The sequence below is a fragment of the Podarcis muralis genome, chromosome 3 (genome assembly GCF_964188315.1).
Source record: "Podarcis muralis chromosome 3, rPodMur119.hap1.1, whole genome shotgun sequence".
In the NCBI taxonomy this organism is placed as follows: domain Eukaryota; kingdom Metazoa; phylum Chordata; class Lepidosauria; order Squamata; family Lacertidae; genus Podarcis; species Podarcis muralis.
In genome coordinates, this window is record NC_135657.1 from 105,143,173 (window position 1) to 105,170,369 (window position 27,197).

General features: G+C 42.2%; 1 protein-coding gene across 5 annotated transcripts in view; it reads right to left on the reverse strand.

Moving 5' to 3' along the window:
• The window catches only part of MACROD2 (mono-ADP ribosylhydrolase 2), a 997,146-nt gene that overhangs the window by 328,832 nt on the left and 641,117 nt on the right, over nt 1–27,197 (reverse strand). For all 5 annotated transcript variants that reach the window (XM_077926445.1, XM_077926442.1, XM_077926444.1 and 2 more), the window contains one exon: nt 26,392–26,465. In XM_077926445.1, the coding sequence (XP_077782571.1) occupies nt 26,392–26,465 (74 nt within the window). The remainder of the gene's footprint in view (nt 1–26,391; nt 26,466–27,197) is intronic.

Consider the following 27,197-nt stretch of genomic DNA (forward strand, 5'->3'; position numbering starts at 1 on the left):
TAGGATTTATCAGCACGGTACCTATCCAAAGCTTCCTGTTCAGCAGAACTATATTAGTTCTGGCATGTGGGAGAAGCACCAACTGCTGCAAAGACCACGTCCACCACGACATACAACTAAGGCTGGCCAAAGATATTTTGCTGCCTGAGGAGAAGGATGTGATAGTACCCCTCATTATTTTTACAGACCCAGCACCTGCCTATTTCACCTGTGGATATTTAAAGTTATTCATAGTTGTCCTGTCATCTGATGCATTTGAGTTTGTGGGTGTCAGGCGGCTGCCAGCGACTCCTGGCTGGTTGCCCAGGAACGTACAAAGAGAAGGATATGTTTCTTACTGGCCGCTTTTTAGTCAGTATTTACATAGAGAGGCTATAGAACCCAGTCTCTTGGATAATGGCATTGTCCTGAGTGAATCTCCACCCCTCCGTCTCTCCCACTCCTCCATTCGTCATCATCACCACCTCCTCCATGGGTGCTGCTATGTGCCCTCTGTCTTTGAGCTCTTTGCTCTCCTACTTTCAAGGCTCATTGAGTTCTGGGAGAGGGGTCTGGAATGCTTTCTAATGACACTGTGTCCATCAGCTGCTGCCCCCTGGTGTTTCCTCCTTCTCCTCCTCTCCCATTATATCCCAACTTTTCCCCTTATCAGCCTCTGAGCTGCGACCTCCCTCAAACCCCTGTTGTACATCTACACTGTCTTCCTCTTTCTTCTCCCTGGAAGGGTCAAGCTGGGGAAGCAGTCTCCACTATTCCTCCTCTGCCCAGTCCTTGACAATGGGAGAGATGTATCCTTGTGAGTCATTTTGTCAAGGGTCATGGTCAATTCTCCGTATCCTGGGATCCAAGCCCTACAGAACCCACTCATACCTAGGAAACCTTTGAGTTGCTTCTTGGTCTTTGGAAGGGGACTCTCTCTCTCTGGCTTCTACGCAGTCAGAGGTTGGGAATCTGGTGCCAAGTCCATAGCTGTCAACTTTCCCCATTTTTTTAAGGGAAATCCTATTCGCAATAAGGGAATTTCCCTTTAAAAAATGGAAACGTTGACAGCTATGGCCAGGTCCCAAAATGTGTCCTAGATATTTAACTTTTTGCTGACAATACGGGACCTTACTCGGGGACACCTTGCAGTGCTAATAACAAGTTGAACAAATGGGGGGAAGTTGTGGGGGGGGGGGAAGGCCACGGATAGTAATTCTCAAAATATACACATCCTTGCAAAAAGCAATGAATCTGATTATCCTTAATCAGCAACTGAATTTGCCTACTGGTCTAAGAAGGCAAGAGCACAAGAATGATACCAAAATATGGAAATGCTCTGTGGAAGAAAAGTGAATGACCAGCTATGAAGATTTCCTATATATAAATAGACAAAATCATCTGCTTTGAACAGCTGCTAACATCCAGTACCAAGTCGGAAGCAAGAAGTCACATCCACAAAAGTTCTCTCTTTCAAACAGCGTACTGAGAACTGTGAAAGGTCATGTCTAATAGATGCAACCCAATGAAATAAATATACACATAAGACACACACTGTTTAATACTAATTGTTTAATTAAAAGGATGGGATTATGATACCACACAAATATTAAGCTTTAAATTACTGGTCAGCACTGCCAATTATGCAAGTTCAGTACAAAATGCCAGGTCCCTATTTTGCAGATTAGCCCAGTAACAGCATATGGCTTAGAGAATGAGAACAGAGCTCACTATCACGGACAGATTGCTAGGGAAAAGCAACCGAGATGAGAAAGTTATGAGAACAACTAGTACTGTTACATTTATAGTGCTCTGACAGCTTTGGCTATTATTTCTCTCCCTGTGCAGTTCCCCCATCTGTCCAGTTCTACTGAGAATGCTCAGGCTGCAGAAATAGGTTCTGCAAAACTGTAGATCCAGTTCTGCCTCTCTCAGTCTCATTAGTAGCACTTATGAGAAGGTGTAGAAGGACTTCCTTGAAGAATCCTTGGACTGATTCTTTTCTAGCCAGGTTTTGGTGTGCTAGCTGTGAAGCATTCCTATGAGCCTTATGTCACCATTACAAGCCATAATGTTTTATGCCACTACTCAGTTCCATGCTTACAGTTGGGAAAAAGCCCCACACTGAATTGAATTCTATGCTACTGTGAAATCCAGCTGCAGAACTCCTCCATCCTTACTTCTCTGGTTGTCAGAAAATGGAAGGGGAAAACGGTACTTTCCCTCTTGCTGCTGCTCTGAAAACACAATAGCAGCAGTTCTTGGGTGAGGAACCTCTAGGGATGTCTTGAGAAACCCTGTTTGAATCCTCATTAATGGGAGTGGACTGAGGAGGGTCCTGCGTCTAGCCTGCAGCATCACCATCCTACAGCTTCCAAGGGGCCCACCAAGCTCACATGGAGTATGAGGAAGGGCAGGCAGCAGAGACAGGTTGTGCAAGTCCCAGCATCCCCCAATGAGAATGTGATGGTATCCATATAATTTTCCATTGGGGTTGATGAGACTGAAAATCATTTCCTTTCCTTGGCAGTGATGCAGACTCTGCCTCAGCTGCTGTCCCCTCTTGCCAAAAGCAAGTTTGGTGTTCTCCCAGGAGGAGGAATGAATGGGAGAGGAGGAGCTGGTGGCAGTGAAGGCAAACCAGGGCTTGCATGGGGCATACACAAACAGCAAACCTTGGCATGCTTGTTCATCCCCCGAAAAAGGCATGGTTAGCAGAGAAAGAGAGGTTGTGTGCCCAGGTGCTGTGAACCCGCCCCCATCAGGACATCACGGTAGAACCAAGGACCCTATTTGGGAGTCTTCAGCTTCACACTCACCCTGCCCCACACCTGCCAGAAGCAGGACTCTAATGTGTTTGACACTTCAGGAAGGGAAAGGGAACACATTCATTGGAGAAGCTCCAGGCACCCTTTGTCTCCTCATGGCTGCAGATCAGTCTCAAGAGGTACCAGCACTCACACCCTCCTAAGTGGGGCTTACTCCACAGGCTGAAGTCTTAAAAGTAACGAGAATCTGGCAATAGATAATTTAAGAGCACTTCAGTCCATCCAATTCTTAAAATAAATTTCAGCCTGTGAAACATAGCTTACATGCCTGATTTGAAGGCACTTATTGACTTGCTTAAGCGTAGATGTACTACATAATTCTTTTGATGCACTGCTTGTAACTTTGCCAAAAGTCATGCATTTTCTAATATCCAAGTTGCTCCTGTAGCCAAGTGATGTATGTTTTCTCTAGGAAGAAAGCATTGTTTGATTGGATTGCCCCAGTCTCCAAGTAAGAATTATTCCTGCTTGACAACAAACATAAAACATAAAACCTATATTTAGTTCTGAATGCAAAGACTCTAATGATGAGCTGTACCTAACAGAAATATGTATCTGTATATGATTCTGTAGCTTCAGGAACCAAACAATGGATTGCATTGCTTTAAAGCCAGCCAAAGGGAAACAACACAAATTATAATGCATCTAGGGCTAAAATGTTTTGTCCAGAATGTGGGAAGCTGACTTACAACCCAATCTTATCACTGGTCCATCTAGTTCACCACTGTCTGCATTGACTAACAAGGGCTCTACAAGGTTTCAGGCAGGGGACATTCTCAGTACTATAGGGAGATGATGGATGTTGAACCTGGGATGTTCTACATGCCAAGCAGAGTTATGGCCCTTCTCCACTATGAAGATGGGGGATTTGCCACAGCTGTCCATCAAAGAGTTGCTGTTGTACCACACCCACCTGATAAACCTTCTACAGAAACTGTATCATCGCTGCAGGGTTTTTTGTGTGCCTCACATGCAACAAAACATAATTCTATCTGAATATCCAAAAAGTTTGCAAACCGGTGGTTAATGCCCATGAATCTTCTGTCCACTCCTCCTTAAATTTAAATGATTAAGTTAAAGTAAAAAGAATGGGTGGGCACTCTTGAACATAGAAAGTAAGTTCACACCAGTAAATACTGGTCATGCAGCATAATTACAATGACATTTTCTGCCGCCAAGCAGGGGTTCGCCTGTACTTGTAATTTACCACGTGTCGGTTCCAATCTGAGTTGCATTGTCTGCAGTGACATTTGCCAGAGATTTAGGGGGCAGAACAAGGAGGAGGACAGAAAGTAAAAGTAGCCCTTGTGTCGCTTCCACTGATTTTCTATTGTTCTGTATCTTCTGCCTGCAGAGGAACAGCCCTTCTATAGAGGGATATAGCAGTGGGGACATGAGAATGACAACTTGAAGGAGTTCCTACAGCATAACGCAGAGTTTGATTCTTTCACTCTGAGTAACGGAGTGAAGATGGCTGTAAAATTTATCTTATGCACAAGCCACTGTTTTAGATAATCTGTCTGTGGTTTTATTGATCATTTTGTGAATCTCAACGGTGCCAAAGATCCCAATCTCTTAGACAAAAAGGATGTGAATGTCAATGCAGGACACCAGAGTTAGGGAGTAGATAAATCCCAGTAAATCGTATTGTTATACTAGCCAATTGCCCATCAGTAAGATGGACTGTACTCACTTGATCCCGTAGTTATTGGAAGCCAGTAAGGGCACTTACAGACTATCACTATTTTGGGGTGGGATTCAATCACATACTGGGAATCTTAATATCACAAAGTTAAAGCTGATTTAGAGCTCTTATGCAACAAACCCACTTCCCCAAAATATCAGACTATTATTTTTTATAACAAGGAAAATGAGGAGAAAGGTCTAGGGATGCTGGGAACACAATTGGGGTGAAGTCAGCACACCTGTTCTGCCTCCGCAGACACTCATAGCCACCATGTCAAGGGAGAAAGAGAGGTTTCACCCTTCAACGTAACGAACTGTCTGCCATAAACTCCTCCAAATGACACCAATGGCTCCCACTGACGTGTGAGAAAAATTAAAGGGATTTCAAGTAGCAACAGACCTGTGATATAACCAATATCTGCTCCGCATTACTGACACAAACAACCCGAGTGACCCTTCCTTTCTGTGTGTTTCAGTGGCAGGCAGTTCTCTGGCTTTTAACAATTAGTCATCTTGTCCGTATCCTACTGCCTTCTCGAAAAAAGTAAAGAGGTGTAGCTCATGAGACTGTTGGGAGAGGGCAGCACATGTCCCCCTCCACTTTGGCAGGTCGCCTTTGTTAAAAGAAAGGAAGTTAGATTTAGCTTACATACTACTGAATTATTTCCCAAAATGTGTCTACTTTCTCTTTTTGCATAGCAATATCACAGGGAGTACAGCTTTTGCTTCCACCCCAACTGTGGTCCCAAATGTTCTCACTTGGCTTTCTCTCCTGCTACCTTAATCATAAGCAATTTTATGTGAACAAGAAAAAATGAAGGGGTGGGGAGCCTATCAAAACATCAGTAATTTTAGGCAAAGAAAAAAGATACACAGCTGGTCTGGAATTCCTAGCCTGCACACAATAAAAACTTCCTATGACATGATGATAATAGGCATAGCACAAGTATAGTTGGCAAGGTTTACAAAACTAAATCCAATGTCAAGCATTTGTTTCCGCCTGCTGTTCATTCCTATGTGGCTCCAAAAATATGCACATTTTATGTTCATTTGGCTTTGAGCAATTTAAAGTAGAACTTGTGTTGTGATCTGCAACCTTTTGATTATGAACTTCCATGGCATGCAGAGAAGTTTCAAAAGAGTTTTATGGACTGTCCAGCCGTGTCAAAACAGTGCACTGGACAAAGTGATTTATGAAATTTCAGGAAACTTTTATTTTAAAAAAATCAACCAATCAAGCCTTGCAGTATTCCAGGACTCTAAAAGAATTTGAAGCAAATAAAATCAAATTATATGAACTACCTTTTGCAAATCAAAACATCAAAAAAGTCTTACTGGCATCAGAGATATTGCTCTATAAGCCTAGACTACAGTCTTCCAATTACTAGTCTGGATTCAGTAAAAGCTTTCTACATATAATGATAAAAAATTACAGTATTAGTAAAGCTGGTGCCAGATGCATTGCTCTGCTTTCCTTTAGTCCATGTCAGTCTTGCTTTCTGTGCAGCCTAGGACCTCCATACAGAAAGGTCAGTTCAGTGCTGCTAATGCAAAGGTTTAATTTTACCCCTGGAGGTGCACTCCATTGTCTCTTGAGACAGATGGATGCTGACAACAAGTAAAGTCAGCATAGTTTAAGAAAATATGATAGAAGAAGAGCTGTTTGATTTGGCCAGCGACCCATCTAGTCCAGCACGCTGTTCTCACAGTGGTCAGCCAAGTGCCTGATAGTTTTTTTTATACTAACAACCAATCGTAAGTATGTTTACCCCAGACATTTACACTGACTCCAATGGGACTTACTTTACAGAACCCAACAAGACATGATGTTAGGTGTGTGAACGCAACATGCAGGGAGGAGTTTTTAACCCTTTCCCACCCTCTGGTCCTGGTGAACGCCTCCTTCCCAATAGCCACTTTGAGGAGGAAATTTGCAGATGGGCAAAGACATAACCCCTGTGGTCCTCCCCGAAAGAAAGAAAGAAAGAAAGAAAGAAAGAAAAGATTAAATGCATTTGTGCATTTAGAGTCATGTCTATTTTGGCCCTCAGGAACCATGTGTAAGACTGAAGCGTAAGTCCATCTTTTGTATAAACTAGCACACTGTGGTGGGTCGTGCCCATTGGGACTGGAAAGGAAGAAGGTAAGGAGGCCAACCAAAGGTGGAACCAGAACCAATGGCAGGCAGTCAAGTAATTATTGTTCCCCCACATACTCCTTCCTGCTGAGTTCTGCAAGGGCAGAACTGACACTAAGGAGGAGGAAGCTAACAGCCAATGCTATCCCCTGGATTGGTTGTAAGTGGGGGCTGGCTGAGGGCAAACAGCTCCAGTTAAGCAGCCTCTGTTGCTAGCAGTGGTCCCAACACACAAAGTATGTTGGAACTCTAAATGTTTTAACACATTGGCCACAACCCCACAGCTCCCATGGCTGTCAGACAGAGCTGAATGTACACACAAGACCATACCTGCTTCCCCAGCCTAAAATGGGTTAACCTGCCCAGCATGGCAGCTCCTTGCAGGGGAGTCTCCATTTCAGGCTATGGAAAGGAAAAGAGCCTTGTGTGTGGCCTGTAATGGAGCGCGGTAAGTGTGTGCATGCTTAGGATTGTGGACACGTTGCTTTGTACTGCAACCCTCTGCATGCCTGCTCAGAAGAAAGTCCCCACAAAGCTCAAGGATACCAAAGTATACAAAAAGGGGTGGGGAAACCTTTCCAGCCCTAGGGCCATACACTCTCTTAGGAAACCTCCTGAGGTCCACATGCCAATGGCAGGTAGGACCAAAGGGGGCTGTAGTTAGAAGCACAACTGAATGGAGCTATGGATGTAACTTTTACTTCTCTACAGTTGGCTACTCTATACATTCTAGGAATGAAAAAGTCAGGGGGCCCTGCATACACTCAAATGTCTCTCTAAACAAGGGCAAGTAAGAGGCACCATCAGAGTCCAAGGATATGTTCAGGCGGACAAAAGCACCCAGGGAAATTGTGGATCAGGAATGTGCCCTAGGCATAAAGGGTAAGTGTAGGGGCAGTCCTGAGGGCCTCATAGAGCAGCCTGGAAGGTCACATTCAGTCCCCAGGCCTGAGGTTCGCTACATGTCAAAGCTGGCAGGTGCTGCCCTTCTGATTCTTGTCCAAATCTGCCAAGACTGCACACACAGAGCTTCCTGAAAATGACAGTGATGGCTGTCTTCTTGGAGAAAGTTCTCCACAGGGCTCCCTCTCGCCTTCCTCCCGATTGTTGCTATCACAGATAACTGTCCCAGCAGCAATGCTACTATGCCCATGTAGCATGGTCAGGGCAACATTCCAAAGAAACACATTATGCCAATAACACCTTTTCCTGAAAAGACTTAAGATATTAATGCTGGCATAGATGTCAGTGAAAAGGCTGATATAAAGAGGGAAGGGGGGAGGGTACTCCACAGTTTGAATGAGTTGATAAGGCAGGTGTTAAATAAAGAGCCATTTTCAACAAGCCCAAATGATCATTGCATTCTTCATAATCATGCAATTCTGCAAGAAAAAGATAGCAGCACAATTAATATCTGTGATAAATGACTGAAAGCTATCCCTTGGGGTTTTTAACCTTGATATCGAGCAAGCAATACTGCTTTAGTACTCAGCTCCTTTCTGGTTCCTTAAATGTTCTTATAGGAGGCAAAGCTCAGAAGCACCGGGGATAAATCAAGTGCCTTTAAATGCTTTCAAAGGGTGCCCGGGTAGGGGGAATGAATGCCCAGTCCTGCTGTGATTTCATTGTTCAGAGAAGACAATCCATGTGGAAGAGATAAAAAGGCCTCCTCATTCCCAGTTCACCTCCATATGGATGGAGAAAAACAAAACCAGAGGGTGATACATCTTTATCAACAACTGCCAGTCAGCGGCTGTTTCGCCTTATGCAAATCCAGCAGCGCGCATTTGCTGGCTTTGTTCATCAAAGGCATAATCCTTTTGGAAACAGAAATGCTGACAAGTGGAAAGGGCTATTACATGAAGAGCACAGGCAAAACAAAACAAAACAGAACCCTGCACCCACTTTATTGCCAGAGAGACTTCAGAAATAATATTAATGACCTCCTGACCTCCCGAGTGTTAAGTTTGAAACTGCTGCTACAGCTGCTGCTTGACAATGAATTGCTCACTGGTGCTGCTGCTTTTAGCATGGGACATAAAGAAAATGGCCCACTTCCATATGCTCCGATTTAAAATATGAAAGAAATGGTAATTTGGAGGGCTTGGCTTGGTTTGTAATAGCTCGGGATTTCCAGACTGGCAGAATTCAGTTCTGGGCTTCCTCACTTTTGAAATTATTCTCCTACTGTGGACTTATGCCAAGGAGTATAACAAGTTGGTCAAGTATCAGCTATTTTCTCCTTGGGCCCAAATTGGACAAAATAGAACTTTTCTTTCCTCTTTGTGTGAAAGGCCAGCAGACAGCTTGCCTTTTGAGATGGAAGCACTGTATCTAAAATGTTAAGAACAAGAGGCAACTGACACTGAAGATGCTCAGGTGAAAGATGTGGCAATATATCCTTTCAACCAAACTGTTCTACAGCAGTGGTGATTCATTTTTAAAAAATAGTTAAAATATATTTTGAAGGACTTTTGACCTCATTGCTAACAAAAATGTTCAACATTGCTAAATTTGATGAACCACATACAAAGTGAGGTTACATTACTTATAATGATGAGTGACAGCATTCCTTCACTAAATTATCTGTCTGCATCTCTTTGGCCTTCTGGTAATTTGGACTCTGGACAACTGCTATGGGTGAATCGGGTTCATCCAATCTGGGAAAGTAAAGAGAAGCCCAGTCCCAAAGTTTTGACTCCTAATTGAATCACTGGAATATTCCCCCATGAAATGTTGTGGCATGGGCTCCACCAGTTTCTGGAGATTTCATTTAAGGCATGGATCCACTTCACCCTTTCTCTGTCTCACCTCCCCAAATGAGGGCAAGTTGTTTGACTTGCCAGAGGTTTTCCTTCTGCCCAAAAGCTTCCAGGCTAGCTCCCCAGTCAGAGTCCTACTTCCAGCTCCCAGTAAGATGAGAACCCAGTCCACTTCTCACTTCATGCACATATTTTACATTTTCCTTCTACCATACGCCCCCTTTCTCTGAGAAAAGTCACAATACCACAGCTCTCCTTGCACATCCTCCAGTATTTGCATTTCCCTGTTTGCCCTGCCCTGACTTTAGGAGAACAATTCTGATAAGGAGTTGAGCAGATTCCACAGTAAGGAATTGGGCTAGGCTAGGAGTGAGACCAGCAACAGACTAATGCAGAACTGGAGAAAAAGTTTGCTATTTGTACATAAGGATACTGTTTTGAAACATGGAATGCACATAACTGATCACTGTTGATACATCAGTGTTCCATGGATTTGTCCAATCCATTTAAAAAGCCATCTAAGTTCAAGACCAACACATCTTGTAGGACATTTCCAAGCACTGCATTCACAGATACATGATATAATACTCTGTGGTTTCCTTACCCCAGCTACAGTTACAGGCAAGCAAAAGACTAGATTACATAAAGTTTGTACAGTACACATTCCTACACCTATGTCTGAGGCGCAGTGTAGGCACTTCTGAAGGTTAAATAAATATGCTGTCTCTAACTGAGGCTTATTTGATTTAAGGCAAGTAGACAGGAAACAGAACAAAGCAAGACAGGCAACTAGATGACCTTTTTTAAAGCATGCTGTTCACGGCGCCACAATGCTTTTCTGCTTTTAGTTGAAGCGTGACTTGCTAGTAAACCAGCTGATATGTTCTTAAACTCACCACATCCACAAAGTGACAAGTGGCTAATAAGAATGGTTTCTGCAATGATCCCTGCTGCAAGAAAATCACTCCTCAAGTCTTATTAGTATGAATTGATTTATTAAGCAGGACATTAGACTAACATATCATGAAAGATAAAACAATGAGCTTGACTTTATGCCATAGAGCAGCAGGCCCTATTGATTGAGGATATCACATACTGTACTGTTGGACAAAAACCAAAATGCTCCTCCCCCCCCCAGTTGGATAATCTTCTCAGCCAGGCCTTGCCTACATGTGAAATAACTTGGGTACTATGAACCTTGACTTGGGGTATGGTGAGGAGGACACCATTTGCTTCAGGCAACAAAATGTCTTAGGCCAGCCTGAGCAACTAGTTCCGCAAAGACAAGAGAAGTTTCAGCTTGTGTTTATATAGAATATAGAAGCTATGTGGTAGCCCTCTTTTGAAATTGGGGGGGGGGGGGGGAGGAGGCCTGGACAGGTATGGGGGTCAGAGCACGATGGCAGCAGTGTAGCAGTGACATCCACGTGGCAGCTTTAACCTTTGAATCAGCTTTTAAAATGTTCAGACTCAAAGGATGACAGAGAACTAGTTGTTTATGGCTGTTTTGTTGTTGGGATACTGCCAGGGAGATAACGTCCATCTGAGCCCCCAAGCCGGCTGCCGGACGATCCATCTGCCTCTGTAGTCACGCAGTCACGCAGTATCATTTAGCGACACGAAGCCTTAGAATCCACATTCCTAGGCTAGTGCACACTCTTTCAGCAGAATCCACACAGCAAAAGATGCACAGCAGGAGAGCATATTTACAGTTTATTCAACGTTGGTCAGAACAAAGGAAAGACATGTCCGTCTGCTTCAGCGTTCAAACACAGACAGAGAAAACGAAAGCAATAGCAAACATAAACATCCTGTAACAGGAAATACGCAGACTCTGTGACTCACAAGCCTGCTCTCTCTTAAGGTGGAATGGAAATATCCTAACAGTTTTCACCAGTTTTGCTTTTCCTCCTATAATCTGTGCCTTATTGTTCGTTTCCTCACCTTTTTTAAGTTAAGTGAAATTTACTGGAGAGGAATTGAGGGGTTTTTATTTGCAAGTGCTAGGTTTGTTATGAATATATATGATTTTAGTTTCTGCAATTGAAAAATGCACATTGGAGCTTCACTTAAAGTGTCCCAAATACAGAAAGATGTTTCCAATAATTGAAAGGAAAAGGAAACAAAAAAGCAGTGATATTGTGCTGACATCATACAGGAAAGCAAGTGGATCAACAATCTAGTAAGTCTAGGTGAGCCTCAGATTTCCCAGATTATAAAACTCTCTTGGGGGAAACTAGCCGAGAGAGAGAAAGAGAGAAAGACAGAGAGAGAGACAGACTGCAACCTTAACAATGTCCACTCAGAAGTAAGTCCCAACAGCTAATTGTGTTCAACACTTTTCTTCTTCCTCAAGGGTATGCATGTTAATCACAAAGTTCTTTTTTAATGAACATTAAGCTCATGCACCCATGCACAAGCACAGCCCAAGCCTACATTAAATGAAACTTAACTCTACTACCATATATTTAATAGCATCTATGGCTGTTTTCGGATGTGGGTGGCGCTGTGGTCTAAACCACTGAGCCTAGGGCTTGCCAATCAGAAGGTCAGCGGTTTGAATCCCAGTGACAGGTGAGCTCCCATTGTTCGGTCCCAGCTCCTGCCCACCTAGCAGTTTGAAAGCACATCAAAGTGCAAGTAGATAAATAGGTACCGCTCCGGCGGGAAGGTAAACGGCGTTTCCGTGTGCTTTTCTGGTTCGCCAGAAGTGGCGTAGTCATGCTGGCCACATGACCCGGAAGCTGTCTGCGGACAAATGCCAGCTCCCTCAGCCTATAGAGCGAGCTGAGTACCGCAACCCCAAAGTCGTCCACGACTGGACCTAACGGTCAGGGGTCCCCTTTACCTTTTATCGCTGTTTTCACATATACAAAAATCAGATGTTCAGTCTCAATACTCATATGGTAAATTAGGCAATATACTGCAAGGCAATGCTATCTGTAGATCATTGCATTTCAGATACTGAAATATAAATACAGCACACTGTGCCATTGGTGATATCCAGTTGCATAGATGAACGTTTCTCAAACTTCTTTCTTTCAGAAACACCTAACATAGTCTTGTCTCCTGAAGGATCTCCCTGTGCGTGTGCTACAGAATCCCTCCCTTGAAAAGTTGGTGCTTTAGCCATTTCTGCTGCTCACACTCACATGCACAATCTGTGGTTGTGTATGGCAGTGGAAGATTGGTGGGGGTGGGCAACTAGTATTTATAAGAATCTTGGCCACCATCATTCACCTTCTTTCTTTCAGAACCTTTCATAAAGCTCCGTTGAACCCCAGGAACCCCAGGATACAGTTTGAAAAGCATGGGTCTAGAATACTAAAAGGATCAAGAAGAAAATAGATGCAATTTTTCTGACAAAAGTGGTGGAAACAACCAGGCTGAGATCATTAGTTTCTCCCTTTTTAAAGGCAGCTTTGATTTAGTGGTGAAGTGGGTTTTGGTGCATGTAGCTGGTAATTATGTTATATAATTTTAGCTAAAATATTGTAAAATTATAATAAAGAGCAGGTTACTATCCCAACATCAAAAGGATGAAAGCACAGATTACTGCAAAGAGAATATGAGAAGTATATGAATTGTTCATGCAAATAGTGTTATATCATCCTGCTGATCTTTCTGTACATATTATAAAACTCAATACCTTTTTATTAAAAAGAATTTTGCTACCTTAGCTTGCCTCAAGAGTGGAAAAGTTCTACTTTCTTGACAGGCACTATCTGATTGCATTGACATTACTTACAATATCTAGCCATTTTCATATTCTGCACCAGTAGTCAGTAGAAAAAACTGTATTACTGGAAATATCAAGAGGACTCCCGTATTTTATGCGCAGATGAGCATATGTGTTGTACGTGGGACTGCCTTGAAGTTGGACCAGAAACGTCAGCTGGTGAAAAAAATATGGCAATGAAGAGGTTGAGGACCAGGTGTTATGAACATATAACATGTCCTTTTTCATATTCACTGGTTTTCAGTCAATTTCCAATACTCAATTCAAAGGATTGGCTCTGACCTATAAACTCCTACATGATTTGATACTTGAGTATGTGATATAATGCCCCTTCTAATACCATTCTATTGCTTCATTAACATTCCATGGCCCAATGAGTCTCCTTTAAGCACACCCATGTGCATGGTTGTTTTGTGGTCATTTTTGCACAGGGGTGGGAAACCTGTGACCCTCCTGATGCTGCTGAACTACATCTTCCATCAGCCCTAGCAGGCATGGCCAATGGTTGGGGTTGATGAGAACTGTAGTACAGCAACGTCTGGAGGACTACATGTCTCTTATGCCTGATTTAGCAAAAGGTTACTTACATACAGAAAATTAAGAATGAAAGTAAGAGCTGTTTGACATTGAAGCAGTCTGTCTTAGGCAGTGCTGGGCCATGCTTCATTGCGGGTATTTAAGGTGGAGTTGGCTGACCAGCTGTCAAGGATGCAGTAGGACTGCTCCAGGACTGAGCAAGAGGAGTTGGAGAAGATAACCAAGTTCCCTGCCAACTCTTATTTCTTATGAAATAAGAAAAGGGCTTTTAAAAAGAAGGTTGATTCTAGCAGTCATACTTAAAATTATGCTCCTTTCCCTTCCTTTCCACTTCTAAAAGGACCAGTGAAACAAAACAGGAAAGCACAACTGTGTATAGCCAATGGTGTTGGGGGGGCACAAAGGGGCAGGTCCTTGGGCCCAGAATTGTTAAGGGTGCAAAATTTTAACACCTGGAGCTGCTTCAATGTAGCTGCACACTTCTGTCACTGGGCTTGCCATGTGATCCTGGAAATGATCTCTCCAGACAACATGATGACTCTTCTTTTCTTAGCTCCATGCCTGCAATCTCCCAGGTAATGTGGACGCCGTTAGGCAGTTGAACGTGCAAGCACACTCTGTCCATTTCCCTCCCTTCCACCCACCCCTCTGCACGGCCCTGGGTGCTAGCAAGCCATGCTACACCACTGTGCACAGCACAGCTAAATGTGATTTGAGGTTCTGTGCTTTACATTATTAAGAGTAAACAACAAAAACCAAGTGCAAAGACATTCATTCCTGTTTTTTTCTCCCCAGCCCAACATTTCGCCTGCATAAAATAATTTTTTTCCTACCTTTGCTTGCCTCAAAAGTGGGAAAGTATCAGGGTAGATCTTTAAATGAACAGACCACAGTGCCAAATGTCCAGATCTACTATTTCACACAACCTGCATACCTGAGGTTAGTGTCACATGGGAACAAGTCTACTATAAGTAAAGGTAAAGGTACCCCTGCCCGTACGGGCCAGTCTTGACAGACTCTACTATAGTTGCCTATTAAAGCTCTCTTTGAGTTTGCAAAGGGGCAAAACCAGTAGAAAAGGGCTATGGGAACTTTAGCTAGGCCTCTGCCATTGCCTCTGATAGCTCCAGTGTAATTTATTCACGGAGAACAAATTTTCGACTTATGGAGGCTCCACCTCCTTGGAGGACTTAAAACACTCTCACTATCCACAATCTGTTTTCTAAGCAGTTATGGCAAACAGTTCAGTTAACGACAAGCCAGTCGCCACACATCCTTTTGGACCAAAGCACATACCCTTTTCACATGGTTGCCTGAATCCTGTCAATGCAAACTTCTAACAAGTAACACACATATCTGATGTCGCTACATTTACTTGAAAGTGGAAAGTCCCATCTGCTTGAGGAGTACCGTAATTTTGTGGCCCGCAAGCCCCCATCTCCCTCATCAACCATTATCTGAAAACACCATTCACCTTCTTTCAACCTAGAACTTAAATTATAAGAGCAGAGAGAGGCATTCATTTTTAGGAGCTAGTTTTTGGGGAAAACAAAAAATCCAATAATTACCAGTCATGGCTCAGTAACACATAGAGTTTATCTCTTAAACTAATTGTCAGCGTCATTATCCCGAGTCGTGAAGTGGAGCACTGGATGAAATCCATAAATAAAAGGATGTGTCATTAAGTCATTCAAATTCATATCATTTGAAATGTTCAGTACCTTGGCTCAGTCCTGCCAGAGCTTATGCTTTGTTCCCACAGAGACAACTTAATAGGCTCATTACACTGGCATTCTTGAGAGTGGGGGGGGAAACACATAAAAAACTCAAAGCATTTTAGTTAATTCTCAGCCAGATGCACGAAACCTGGAATCTTAAAACCTTTAGCTTAAAATAACTTCTTTCTTAAGGGCCTCGCTGCTTTTTCTTTCGCAAACCTTCAAAGCCTTTCACAGCAGTTCCTGACAGAATTTATGGGAATACAATAGCATGCCAATTAAATAAAGTCAACTGACTGCTAATATTATGTCTCTAAAATGTCTTCATTATTAATGGAAAGCACTGTTGTGCGGCAACATGCCAGAGGAACTGAAATGGAAAAGTGACCCAGTTTTGCTAATTCTTGCACTTGTCTGAAATTTCCTTATCAAATAAAATGAGGTGGCCTCCACTTTAAGCATGCCTATCAAATCTGACCCATATTAGTGATGGAAACTTTAGGGGCTACCAAGCAGTACAAACCAGTACTTGATATACATTTATACCTAGCTGGCATTTCATAACCTGTTCTGTCATATGTCATTGCATTCATTAAGACACCATGGAGAAGTAAGGAACAAATATAGTGCAACATTTTATTCACACATTTCTTATTACTGATACATAAAAAGCACTTAAAATCCAAACCAAAACGTTCAACATGTTGTTAATAAAATAAACATCTCACTGGAAGACAGAGAGAAACTGATATAATCAGCACTAGTTGCCATTTATATGCCACTGAAGAAGACTGCAATATTGAATCAAAATTGGAAATGTTAGGCACCATGCTTATTGATGATTAGATCAATATTTTTCTCTCAGGCCTCATTCGAATGCCACAGTAAACCATGGCTAATTGTTTACCCTGACTGTGCCAAATCCATACACTTTGCTATTACTTGTTCATACTGGAAAGCAACAAACCATAATCCCTGACATAGCATATGAACCATGAACTGTAGTATATTTTCCTCCCCAAAACCCACAATCTGTAGACAAGAGGTTTTGTTTTGTTGGCTTACTGATCATCGTTTGGTGGGAGCAGAATAAACCATGACCCCAGGCCAGGTATATAACACTAAGCTGGGGACTGTGGTTTGTATCATCCACAGTAAATGATTAATGGTTGCTTACCATGACAAACTTTCTGTACTAGGCCCTGTCAAGTACTGTACATGTCCGATTTACGTTACGTGACCACAAAGATGGAGGCTGTTTTAAACAGGGCTTGGTTTACCGAAAGGGATAATGAAGCCCTGGCCTAGAGCTTGTGATTTTTATAATACAGTCCACAGGTTTCCCCCTTAAAAATTACCAGTGAAATATGACTGTTGCAGATAGGATCCAATTTTTTCTGCTGGTTTTGACAATGATGCTGGTGCTGAAGAAAAACACGTTTATTAAATAGTCTCTACTGAGCAATTTTCAGGAGGTCTGCAGAGAGAAATGCTTTGAGAGACACTGTGCTATACTGCTTTTGTCCTCTTGGTAACATATTTCTCCACACAAGTATCCCCTAAGCTTTGGGTGGCCCCGCAAAAACAAACAAATTTTCCAGGTTTCTGAGGGCATCCCTAGACTACTCCAGCCAATTTTTTCAGTATTTACCTCTACTCTGTAACCTGCAAATCACAATAGTCTCATTACACCTTTGCCATATTGCTCTAGGGAGAGCATTCCACAATCGGGGGCCATCACTAAAAAGGCCTTCTTTCTTGTAGCCATCCATTGAACCAGGACTTGGAGAAGGGTCTCTGATAAAATTAAAGCAGGAACGGGGAACCAGTGGCCCTCCAAATGTTGTTGGGCCAGAACCCTCTTCCACCCCAATTAGAATGACATCTTCCTTCCTTCCTTCCTTCCTTCCTTCCTTCCTTCCTTCCTTCCTTCCTTCCTTCCTTTCTTCCTTCCTTCCTTCCTTCCTTCCTTTTACCACCTTTCATCCTAGATCTCAGGGCAGTTCACAACATAAAAATACAATATAAAAACACAAAAGTCAGGGATGATGGGAGTTTAGTGCAGTAATATCTGGAGGGCCTCAGGTTCCACATCCCTGTCTTAAGGTGCATGTAAGCACAAAAAGGAAGAACACATTCCTTCAGGTACTGAGGTTCTCAACCATATAGCACTGTGTAGTCCAAATCAGCCAAAATTGGGTGTCCTGGAAATGAATCTGAAGCCAAAGTTTGTCTGTCATCCATATGCCATCTAGCCTGAACACCTTCCATAGCTACCTGCTGGTTTTACCAAATCAGCTGGTTGACAACAATAAACACATTGCCATTATAAATCTCCAGTACTTCATTTTCAAATTCTATTAACCATAGCATTCCATTTTTAGTTTTGCCTCAGGTGCCTCTCTTCTGGCCCCAAGACAACCATCCCTTGTACTCTTACCAATTTTCAGTTATAGCATTCATAACGCCACCTCTGTCATTTCATATCTGCTGGACAGACATCTTTAACCTTCTCCGAAACTTCGTCTAATATCTAATCTATGAAATAATTGACTGTTATCACCTTAACTACTGAATGTCAGAATCATACATTTCCTTCTGTATCTTGAAATGCTGGGTTCTGGCAAGAATTAAACCACCTTTCTTATGAAAGAAGACACTTTGAATAAAAGACTCTATAATGATTTCACTCAGAACCGAAGTAAGTGGGACACAGTCATGTGTCTTTGCCTTAATATCTCTCTCTCTCTCTCTCTCTCTCTCTATATATATATATATATAAAGGTAAAGGTAAGGGGACCCCTGACCATTAGGTCCAGTCATGACCGACTCTGGAGTTGCGGCGCTCATCTCGCTTTATTGGCTGAGGGAGCCAGCATACAGCTTCCAGGTCATGTGGCCAGCATGACTAAGCCGCTTCTGGCAAACCAGAGCAGTGCACGGAAACGCCGTTTACCTTCCCGCCAGAGCGGTACCTCTTTATCTACTTGCACTTTGACGTGCTTTCGAACTGCTAGGTTGGCAGGAGCTGGGACCGAGCAACGGGAGCTCACCCTGTCGCGGGAATTCGAACCACCGACTTTCTGATCGGCAAGTCCTAGGCTCAGTGGTTTAACCCACAGCGCCACCCGTGTCCCTCTATATATATATATATATAGTCATCAGCTAAAAACGCCTTGTTACTAGTGTGTCAGTCTTTATGCAGTACTTAAGCTGCTCATACATTCTAGCTGCTCATATTAACTTGCCGTTTAGAACACAGCCATATGAAATCTTGAAAGTAATTGCTTATTATCATTAGTATTAATTCACAACAAAGAATTTCAGTCTTCCTCTACCTGTAAGCAGATGAATGCTAGTGTAGTGAGCATCTGAAAAACATTATTCCACTACTTTTTCTTCAGCTAGAAGGCAAAAAACCACTGAATTATTGAACTTCTAATGACAACTATCTTGCTGAGTCAGCCAATGAGAACTCAGAGCTGGGGTTGCCAACCTTTTTAGACATGTGGGCACATTTGCAAACCAAAGAAACTTTCGTGGACACATTCACACATTGCAACCAAATGTAACCCCTCCCCACTCCACAGCAACAAAATCAAGCAACCTGTAACTCTGAATATATTTTTAAGTCACTGGACACAAAAAAGATCGGTCTTAACTATCAGATCCGCAGGAGTTTTCAGTCACTCTGCTGCTAAAATGGAAAGAGCTTGGAAGAGTGAGATGAAGGGGAAATTGTGCTCAGAAAGTAAGGTAGAAAGCTTGAGAGGAGAAAGTACGGGTCCAAGAAGGTGGCAAAGATGCCAAAGCGAGTTGGCAAAAGGGCAGCTGACCAAGTAACCTGAATTGGGCACACAAACCAATTCAACAGTACATAATCACAAGCTATGACTGCCCTACCACCAAAAGTGTGAAATTTAAAATGAGAAACTGTGGCATAAATCTAAATACAAACATATAACGACCCCTTAAACCTCCAGATGTGGTGACCAGCTCTGGATAGTATGGGTGGAATCAAATGGCTGCTGTTAAAACTGAACTGATGATGAAACTTACTTATAGGCGGTTGTCTGTAGGCTCCAGCCGTATGTTAAACTTCTGCACAAGCAGCACAACCACTTCCTCACAACTATTTTGAAATCTGGGGAGACAGGGTACGTGGTGGCTGCAGATAAAATGCAGGTTACAGGTACCCTGCTGTGTATGTTGAAGCAGGTAGAGGACATCTGCTGACTCCCCTGTAGCATAAGGTTACCAGATGTCCCCGTTTCCCGGGGACAGTCCCCGGATTTACAAATCAGTCCCCATACAAAATCCATTGAAGTTGAAAAGTGTCTGTGGATTCATTGAAAAAAAATGGGTAACCTTACTGTAGCAGTTAGGGATGGGCACAGCATTACCCAGCCAGTCTGCTGATACAGAGGGGAAATACTGGAACACAGGAACTGCCTCAGTACTGAGTCAGATAGACCAGTGGTCCATCTTCACTAAGACTTCACTAATATTTTCTTTATTCTGAAATATCTTGAGTATGCATTGCTACAACAGTGGAGCCACTGACACCCTGAAGCAAGCATAACAACAATTATAGTCTGGTTTCAAATAGAAGCTTTGTTTTCTCTGATATTCAAGGAACAGTTGCCTACTTAGTCCTACAAAATAAAACATATCGTGGAAGGTGTCAACTGTGAGATGGGAAATGTAAATATCCAAGAACCCATACAGCAAAGAGCTTTGTTTTAGTGGCACTAATTAGCAATTATGTAGAATTAGGTCATTACTTACAATAGTACATTCATCATACACAAAGCTTTACAGAGATGTACCGACTGGCTTCTTGCTCTTTAGAAGCCTCGGGGGAGGTGAGTATCACACAATTATTTTTTTCTGAACAGTGATACAGAAAAGAGTTTATAATTCCCTATGAAGTATTTTGAATTACAAGTGAATTAATTATCTTAGTTTTGGCTTACAAAATTGTCCTGCCAGGACAGCATCACCTGGGAATCTGAGTGTGGTATGCTGGGCGTGGTTTCAGAATTAAAGGTAAAAGTAAAGGACCCCTGACAGTTAAGTCCAGTCGCAAACGACTCTGGGGTTGCAGCGCTCATCTCGCTTTACTGGCCAAGGGAGCCGACGTATGTCCACAGACAGTTTTTCCGGGTCATGTGGCCAGCATGACTAAGCTGCTTCTGGTGAAACCAGAGCAGCTCACGGAAACACTGTTTACCTTCCCACCAGAGTGGTACCTATTTATCTACTTGTACTTTGACATGCTTTCAAACTGCTAGGTGTGCAGGAGCTGGGATCAAGCAACAGGAAATTACCCCGTTGTGGGAATTCGAACTGCTGACCTTCTGATTGGCAAGCCCTAGACTCAGTGGTTTAGACCACAGCGCCACCCGCGCCTCTTCCAAACAGCAACACTAACTCCCAGAGGACGAAAAGCATTTTAAGCTCAAGGAAACAGAACTGATTTACCAGGTGGCATGGAGCTGCTACACTAACTTCCTAGCAGGGGAGTCACTATTCTATAGAGGGAGGGGCAAGGCTCTTGTTGTGGTGGTGCAAATGTAGCTGCAGGAGCAATGGACTGGCTCCGCAAGTGCATTTGCATTGCATCAAGTTCTCCACCACCCCTCCCCTCCTACTCCTGGTAAGCGACAGCAACCCACCTGCTGGGAAGGTAGCACAGAAGCTCTATCCCAACTAGCAAGCCACTTCTGCAAAGGAACAATACTTGCCAACCAAGAACACTTCTCCCAAGTTACGCAGCTGAATCAACCACATGGCAGGTCACCTGTAATTCCAAGGATATCAGAGGGGCAGCAGATTTAAAGGTGTCCCAGCATCTGCCCAAGCCTGTCAGGAGGTGGCAGATGGGTTGCATGCTCAAATAATTTCCAGTTTGGGGGAGTCACTAAGTTCCAGTCCCATTGTCACCACTGTCCTGGAAAGGGTAGCCATTTCCTCCTGGTAAGGTAAAGGTAAAGGGACCCCTGACCATTAGGTCCAGTCATGACCGACTCTGGGGTTGCGGCCCTCATCTCTCTTTATTGGCCGAAGGAGCTGGCGTACAGCTTCCGGGTCATGTGGCCAGCATGACTAACGCCATTTACCTTCCCACTGGAGCGGTACCTATTTATCTACTTGCACTTTGGTACCTATTTATCTACTTGCATTCAAACTGCTAGGTTGGCATGAGCTGGGACTGAGCAACGGGAGCTCACCCCGTCACGGGGATTCGAACCGCCGACCTTCTGATCAGCAAGCCCTAGGCTCTGTGGTTTAACTCACAGCGCCACCCGTGTCCCACAGTTCCTCCTGGTACTGTGACACAAATGAGAGATGAGGAACAAAGGAATCCCAAGCTGTTTTGGGCTCCAGAGTTTGTTTGCCGTTGATAGAGTTATCCTCCAAGCAGGGCTCATTGAGTCCTGACAGACGTGAGCCAATGTAAATACTTACACATCCTCCTAAGAGAGTGGGTATCGTGCATCTTTTCTACTTTTAATAGATATGTCATAATTAAAGAGGCACAAAAAAGATTACTGAATGAAGGTTGGCTCAGTCTTGAGATCTCATAAGGGGGGGGGGGGATACATTCCCCTGGTGGCTTCTTTAGCATTCGTGAATGTGATTTGTCTGCTGGGATATTTCAGTTTAGCCATTGGGGAGAAGAGCTAATTTTCTATGAAGGAAGCCCAAGAGGAGTGCCATAACGCGAGTGAATCCTTATATTTTTGTGTAAAGTTGAAAAGCCTATTTTCCCCATTATTGACTTAAGCTAGATGACAGTAGGGTGATGGCTGATTTTCATTTCAATCAGCAGCCTGTGATTACTACTTTAATTAGAATATAGAAATAGAAAGCAGCTAATTTTGAGCTACCCGAAGAGAATGTTTTAAAAAGGGAATATAGTGTTGATAATCTAAGGATCCTTACATGCAAAAGTGACGAAAATAGAATACTCCAATGCCATTAGGAAGGATCGGCAAAGTCCTGAAATTAAGATCATGCTGAAAATATTCTTACAAAGATTGCATGCCACTGCCAGACTCTGCGAGTGGTAGCAAGACATCAGGGGGTCCAGGTGTTTACCCAGGCTTGTGTTTCTGTTGGGAAACCAAGGCACAGCAGAGACTCCCCTCTCTGCCCACTAGCAGAGAATCTCTTGCCCTGGGTTGCATTGATAGGTTAATGGCTAGCTTCCATTCTTAAAGACTTCTATCCCAGCCTGGAAAAGAAGCTTAGCCTGTATCTTCCTTTCAATACTCCAAATATTATATAAATTTTACCATTTATTCATTTCTAATACTCACTAAAACTAGCAAACTCTCTTACCCATGATCTTTAGCAGTATTATTTCTTATTTTCCAAACACACAACCTAAGCAAAGGTTTATGCTTTGTTAACAAGGTTTTTTTTTTACCTTGAGAATGCTTAACCAACTTTGCTAAAATGAGGAAATATAGAAAGTGAAGATGAGGTTCCCTGCTGATAGATGTAACATGGAAAATAAATAAATAAAGGTTTATTTCAACCGAAAGGACCGGCTTGCTCATAAGCAATCCCTAAAAACAGGAGACTTGCAATAAATAATACAAAAAGAGTAGGCTGATTTTGTGAAACTATCCAGCTCTTATCGCCATGTATAAGAGAGATCTCAGAAGTATTGTGTACTTTGCAGTCACAAAATGACCCTAATCTACCCATGTATATTAGTGTTCTTCATTATAGGGAAGTGACTACCAATCTGGCCATTTTTATGAGGTGATTAAATTTGTTTTTACATTTCCAAAATCTGTAAAGAACATGAAAAGCCTATCTGTGCTTTGTACTCTGCATTAAAATTTTCATAAATGATGCATCCTGCCCAAAAAATATCCTGCGTCTTTGAACACTTTGGATCAGCCATCGGATTTAGCTGCCTCAATCAATTCAAAATGTGGTATGTGGGGCTCAGCCCCTGCTGCAGTGGAGCCAAAGCATTCGTTTTTCCAAAAGTCATTCATGATAGGACATTTATACGTTTCATGAAACATTTCACTATACTGTGATGTGATGCACATGCTTAAATAAATAAATATGCCAATAAGTAAGTAAGTAAGTAAGTAAGTAAGTAAGTAAACAAACAAACAAACAAACGGTGTTATATAATGCTATACAGGAAGAACACTTAAGGACACCTAAAGCTTCCTTCTCATTAAAATAATAATAATAATCAGTATTTCTGCTCATCTGCTCTGGAGGCAAACTGATTAGAAGTCTCCCTCATAGAGATGATGTCCTTTTCTGAGCAGAGGCCTGTCACAACTAATTTGCTGTGCCACCAGTGAACAATAAAAGACGAATAACTCAATATGTAAGCCCTCAGGGCTGGGACTGTGTCAGTTCAATGTTCTGTACAGCTTCTACTATACCACTGGTGCTAAGTAAGCATTAAATAAAGTATCCGGTTAGAAAATAAAAGCAGCAGAAGATAATAATACTAACAAAGAAACTAAACAAAACCTCAAGCACAAGGAAAATGTGGCTTTAGTCAAAACTGCTACATAATTTCATTAAGTCCTTCTCAACACTGTCAAGACCAGGCCACTGGCAGAACGTCTTTTGCACGGAAAACAACTTTGAAACAGAAGTGATAAAAACTTCAGGACGGTGAACTGCAAAGATTTCTACCAAGGAATGGGAAACTGACACCATTAGCTAGAAAAGCTGCTGTTTCTTTGTAATATTATAATGAGCAAACAAGTGGTCGTATCTCTAACCTTGTCAAATGAGCACCAAAAACAGCATTCTATCCATCTGAGGGGCTTAATGTGCTTTTCTTGAATGCATTTCTAGAGGGTAATTTCCTATAGGACAAGGCCCAATTCTATTCTGTGATCTGAAGGATTCTATTAAACCCTCAGAGTATTTTGTAAAATGTGAAAATGTAGTTTACCAAAGCGATAACCTAGGAGGCTGCAGTGAATTAGCCTGGTACTGCTGACTATTGCCATTCTTGTGAACTCAATGCAAAGGATTTCTACACTTACAATATATTGCCATTTACTAACCTCAAACTCGATTTACCCTCTAGCTGCAAGTCAGCAGACTTCAGTGTAAAACATGGCCAGAAATTAGTTCCACTAAGGACTTGTATTTCAATACCAGATCAGAGCAATTCGTAAAGAACAACTAGATACGAGTCATTATTTACTATGTGGGTTTCTCAAGGGAACCTGGTGCAGATCGGCTTTAGTCAATGCTGCTGCGGTGGTCTTCCTCCTAATGGAAGTGCATAAATTGTTTCCACCATGCTGAGTTCTGCATTTAGCATGCAGTAACTTTTGTGCTATATCGGAATAAGAGACTTTGGAGAGGTGCTTGCTAATTTGTATGGATTGTTCATTCAATCCTAAATACATGTGCTTGAACTCCCATGGAAATAAACAGAACATACTGTCTTAGTAAATGTGTTCAGGATTATAGCTGACCAGCTTTGAAATCCTGAGGGGTGTATGCGTGTATGAGCCAAAACAGTTATCCTGATGATTAAAGAATTAACACTGGCTGTAATCCTCATCCCAGCTGCCTGGGAGTAAACTCAATTGAATTCAACAGGACTGACTTCTGAGTAGCTATTGCTGTCAGTCACTTTTTACATTTAGATAGTCTCACTTACTTTCTCTTAGCTATCCAAGGGGAGCAATTAGTCCCCCTTAAGTTTTATTTCAGCAGAGGAGTACCAGGTTTTCTTTAATTATTGTCCTATTGTTCTAAGACTATTTGCATGTGCTTAAAAAATGGTTTGCTCCAAAATATGGATGATGGAGAATTTTGTCAGAATCAAAAATGAGTTTGGAAATGGCCACAATCTGAATGTTTGTCGGAGGTCAGGAACAGAAATTATGCATGCAAATACAAGCACTATATGCTATGGTGTGTTGTTTATCCAGTTCACAAATGTTAGGCTATTTTCTGCCTTGCTTTTGATGTTGCTCTTCCAAATTGATTATGTAATAAATTACATCATTAATTATATTCGCTTCAGCCACTGCAAAGAGCTAGGCAAAAAACAAGTTTTAGCAGAAGCTGAACTGCAGCAGAACAGAAACAGGACAGGACAGAAATCATGGCCTCCTTACATCCCTAATTTTATGAACTATGAACCAAAGAAAAATAGCCCCAAACGCTAGTTGGCAACTGCTTATGCAATCAATTGCACAGTGCCACTGTAGGTAGGGTCTATAGCAGTTTTCAGGGCCAGCCCACCCATGAGACCAGGGGAGGCAACCTCCTCGGGTCGCAGGAACCACAGGGGCAGCAGATCTTTATTCCCCCCTTGTTATTGAGGCAGATCTTCATTCACCCCTTCTTCCCCAGCAGGGAGGGGGCTGCGATTTTGTGGTTTGCCTCTGGGACCAAAATATCTCGAGCTGGTAATGGCAGTTTTCATCTTACTGCTTATGCACGAGTTCTTGCTCAGGCGAAACAGTCATACAACATAGTATATAAACCAAAACTTATATCGGCAAAGGATGCTTTCTATATGCAGTTCGATATGCAGATCTGTTCTATCCACAACAAAATGCCATGACTCATAAGGGGAAAAGGTGAAACGCTAACTGCAAACCTTACCAACATAGATCCCAGCACATAGTGGCGAATTCTAAGTGTTATTGAGTCAGACTTCACCATTCCCAATCATAGCTGACAAGAGATTCATAACTACCAAGTCTTACATTGCTTTTTACATACATGAAAAAATAGTGAGCAAAAACCTTGGAGGGCAATTTGTACCCTTTCACACTGCTAGAAATAGTTTACAGGCCAGGTAATAGTTTAAAAAATATGGACATTCTGTTGTCTGGCTAAGTAACACACAGTGACATCAGGATTCATTTTATATACTTCCCCAACAATTCAGGAATCAGTGCAACTGTTCAATCTCATGGTTTCCAAGAAAATGCAAAGCTCAACATGAAAGATTTTGAATTTATATCTATAGCCATACCTCATGATAATTCTTGCTTAACCATTCCTTGATTGTGGTAAGTGCAATGATTGCAGCTGGCTCGTTTGGAAAACCTAAGCAAAGAAAGAAATAGAAGAAATAGTTTTTATCCATGCAGCTACACATCTTTAAACATAACAGCATAACTTGATGCAAATATTTTATGCATATATGTTCAGATAACCTTTGGGAGAACCTTTCCTTATTTAAGAGCAAACCTTTATTTGGAAAGTGAGATGACCCATTTTGACAACAGATTTATCTGACAACTTCAACTCTGTCTTTGTTTAAAAGCCAGTTACAGTGCAAGTCAATGCATGTTCACTCAGAAGTAAGTCCCAATGCATTCAACTGCATTTGCTCTCAAGTAAGAAATTACAGGATTGCAACCCTGGTTTGCTGGTCAAAGAGGACCAGAGCCTGAGGAACAGCAAACCACAGAATGGAAATACAGGAGATGAAGAATTAAGAGACACAATGTTGAATTAGGATATGACCATAGTAAGGGATTAAAAACAAAAACAACAACCCTGTGGAGAGAAAAGCAATATGCAATATAATTTAATAATGATATGTGGTTACATGATGTACAGGATGTTTAAAGCAAATTCATCCAGCTATACCTTTTATTTTTTCCTAGGCCTTTCGAATTAGCAGAGCCACAACCCAAAGGGCACATGAATGCATACTCAGAGAGAGTAATTTAAATGTGTTTGTGTGTGTAAATACACGAATGTGCACATAATCCTTCCAAATGTGCACATTTCCTGGTCATTATGCATAGTCTCCAACAATCCTTGAATAAT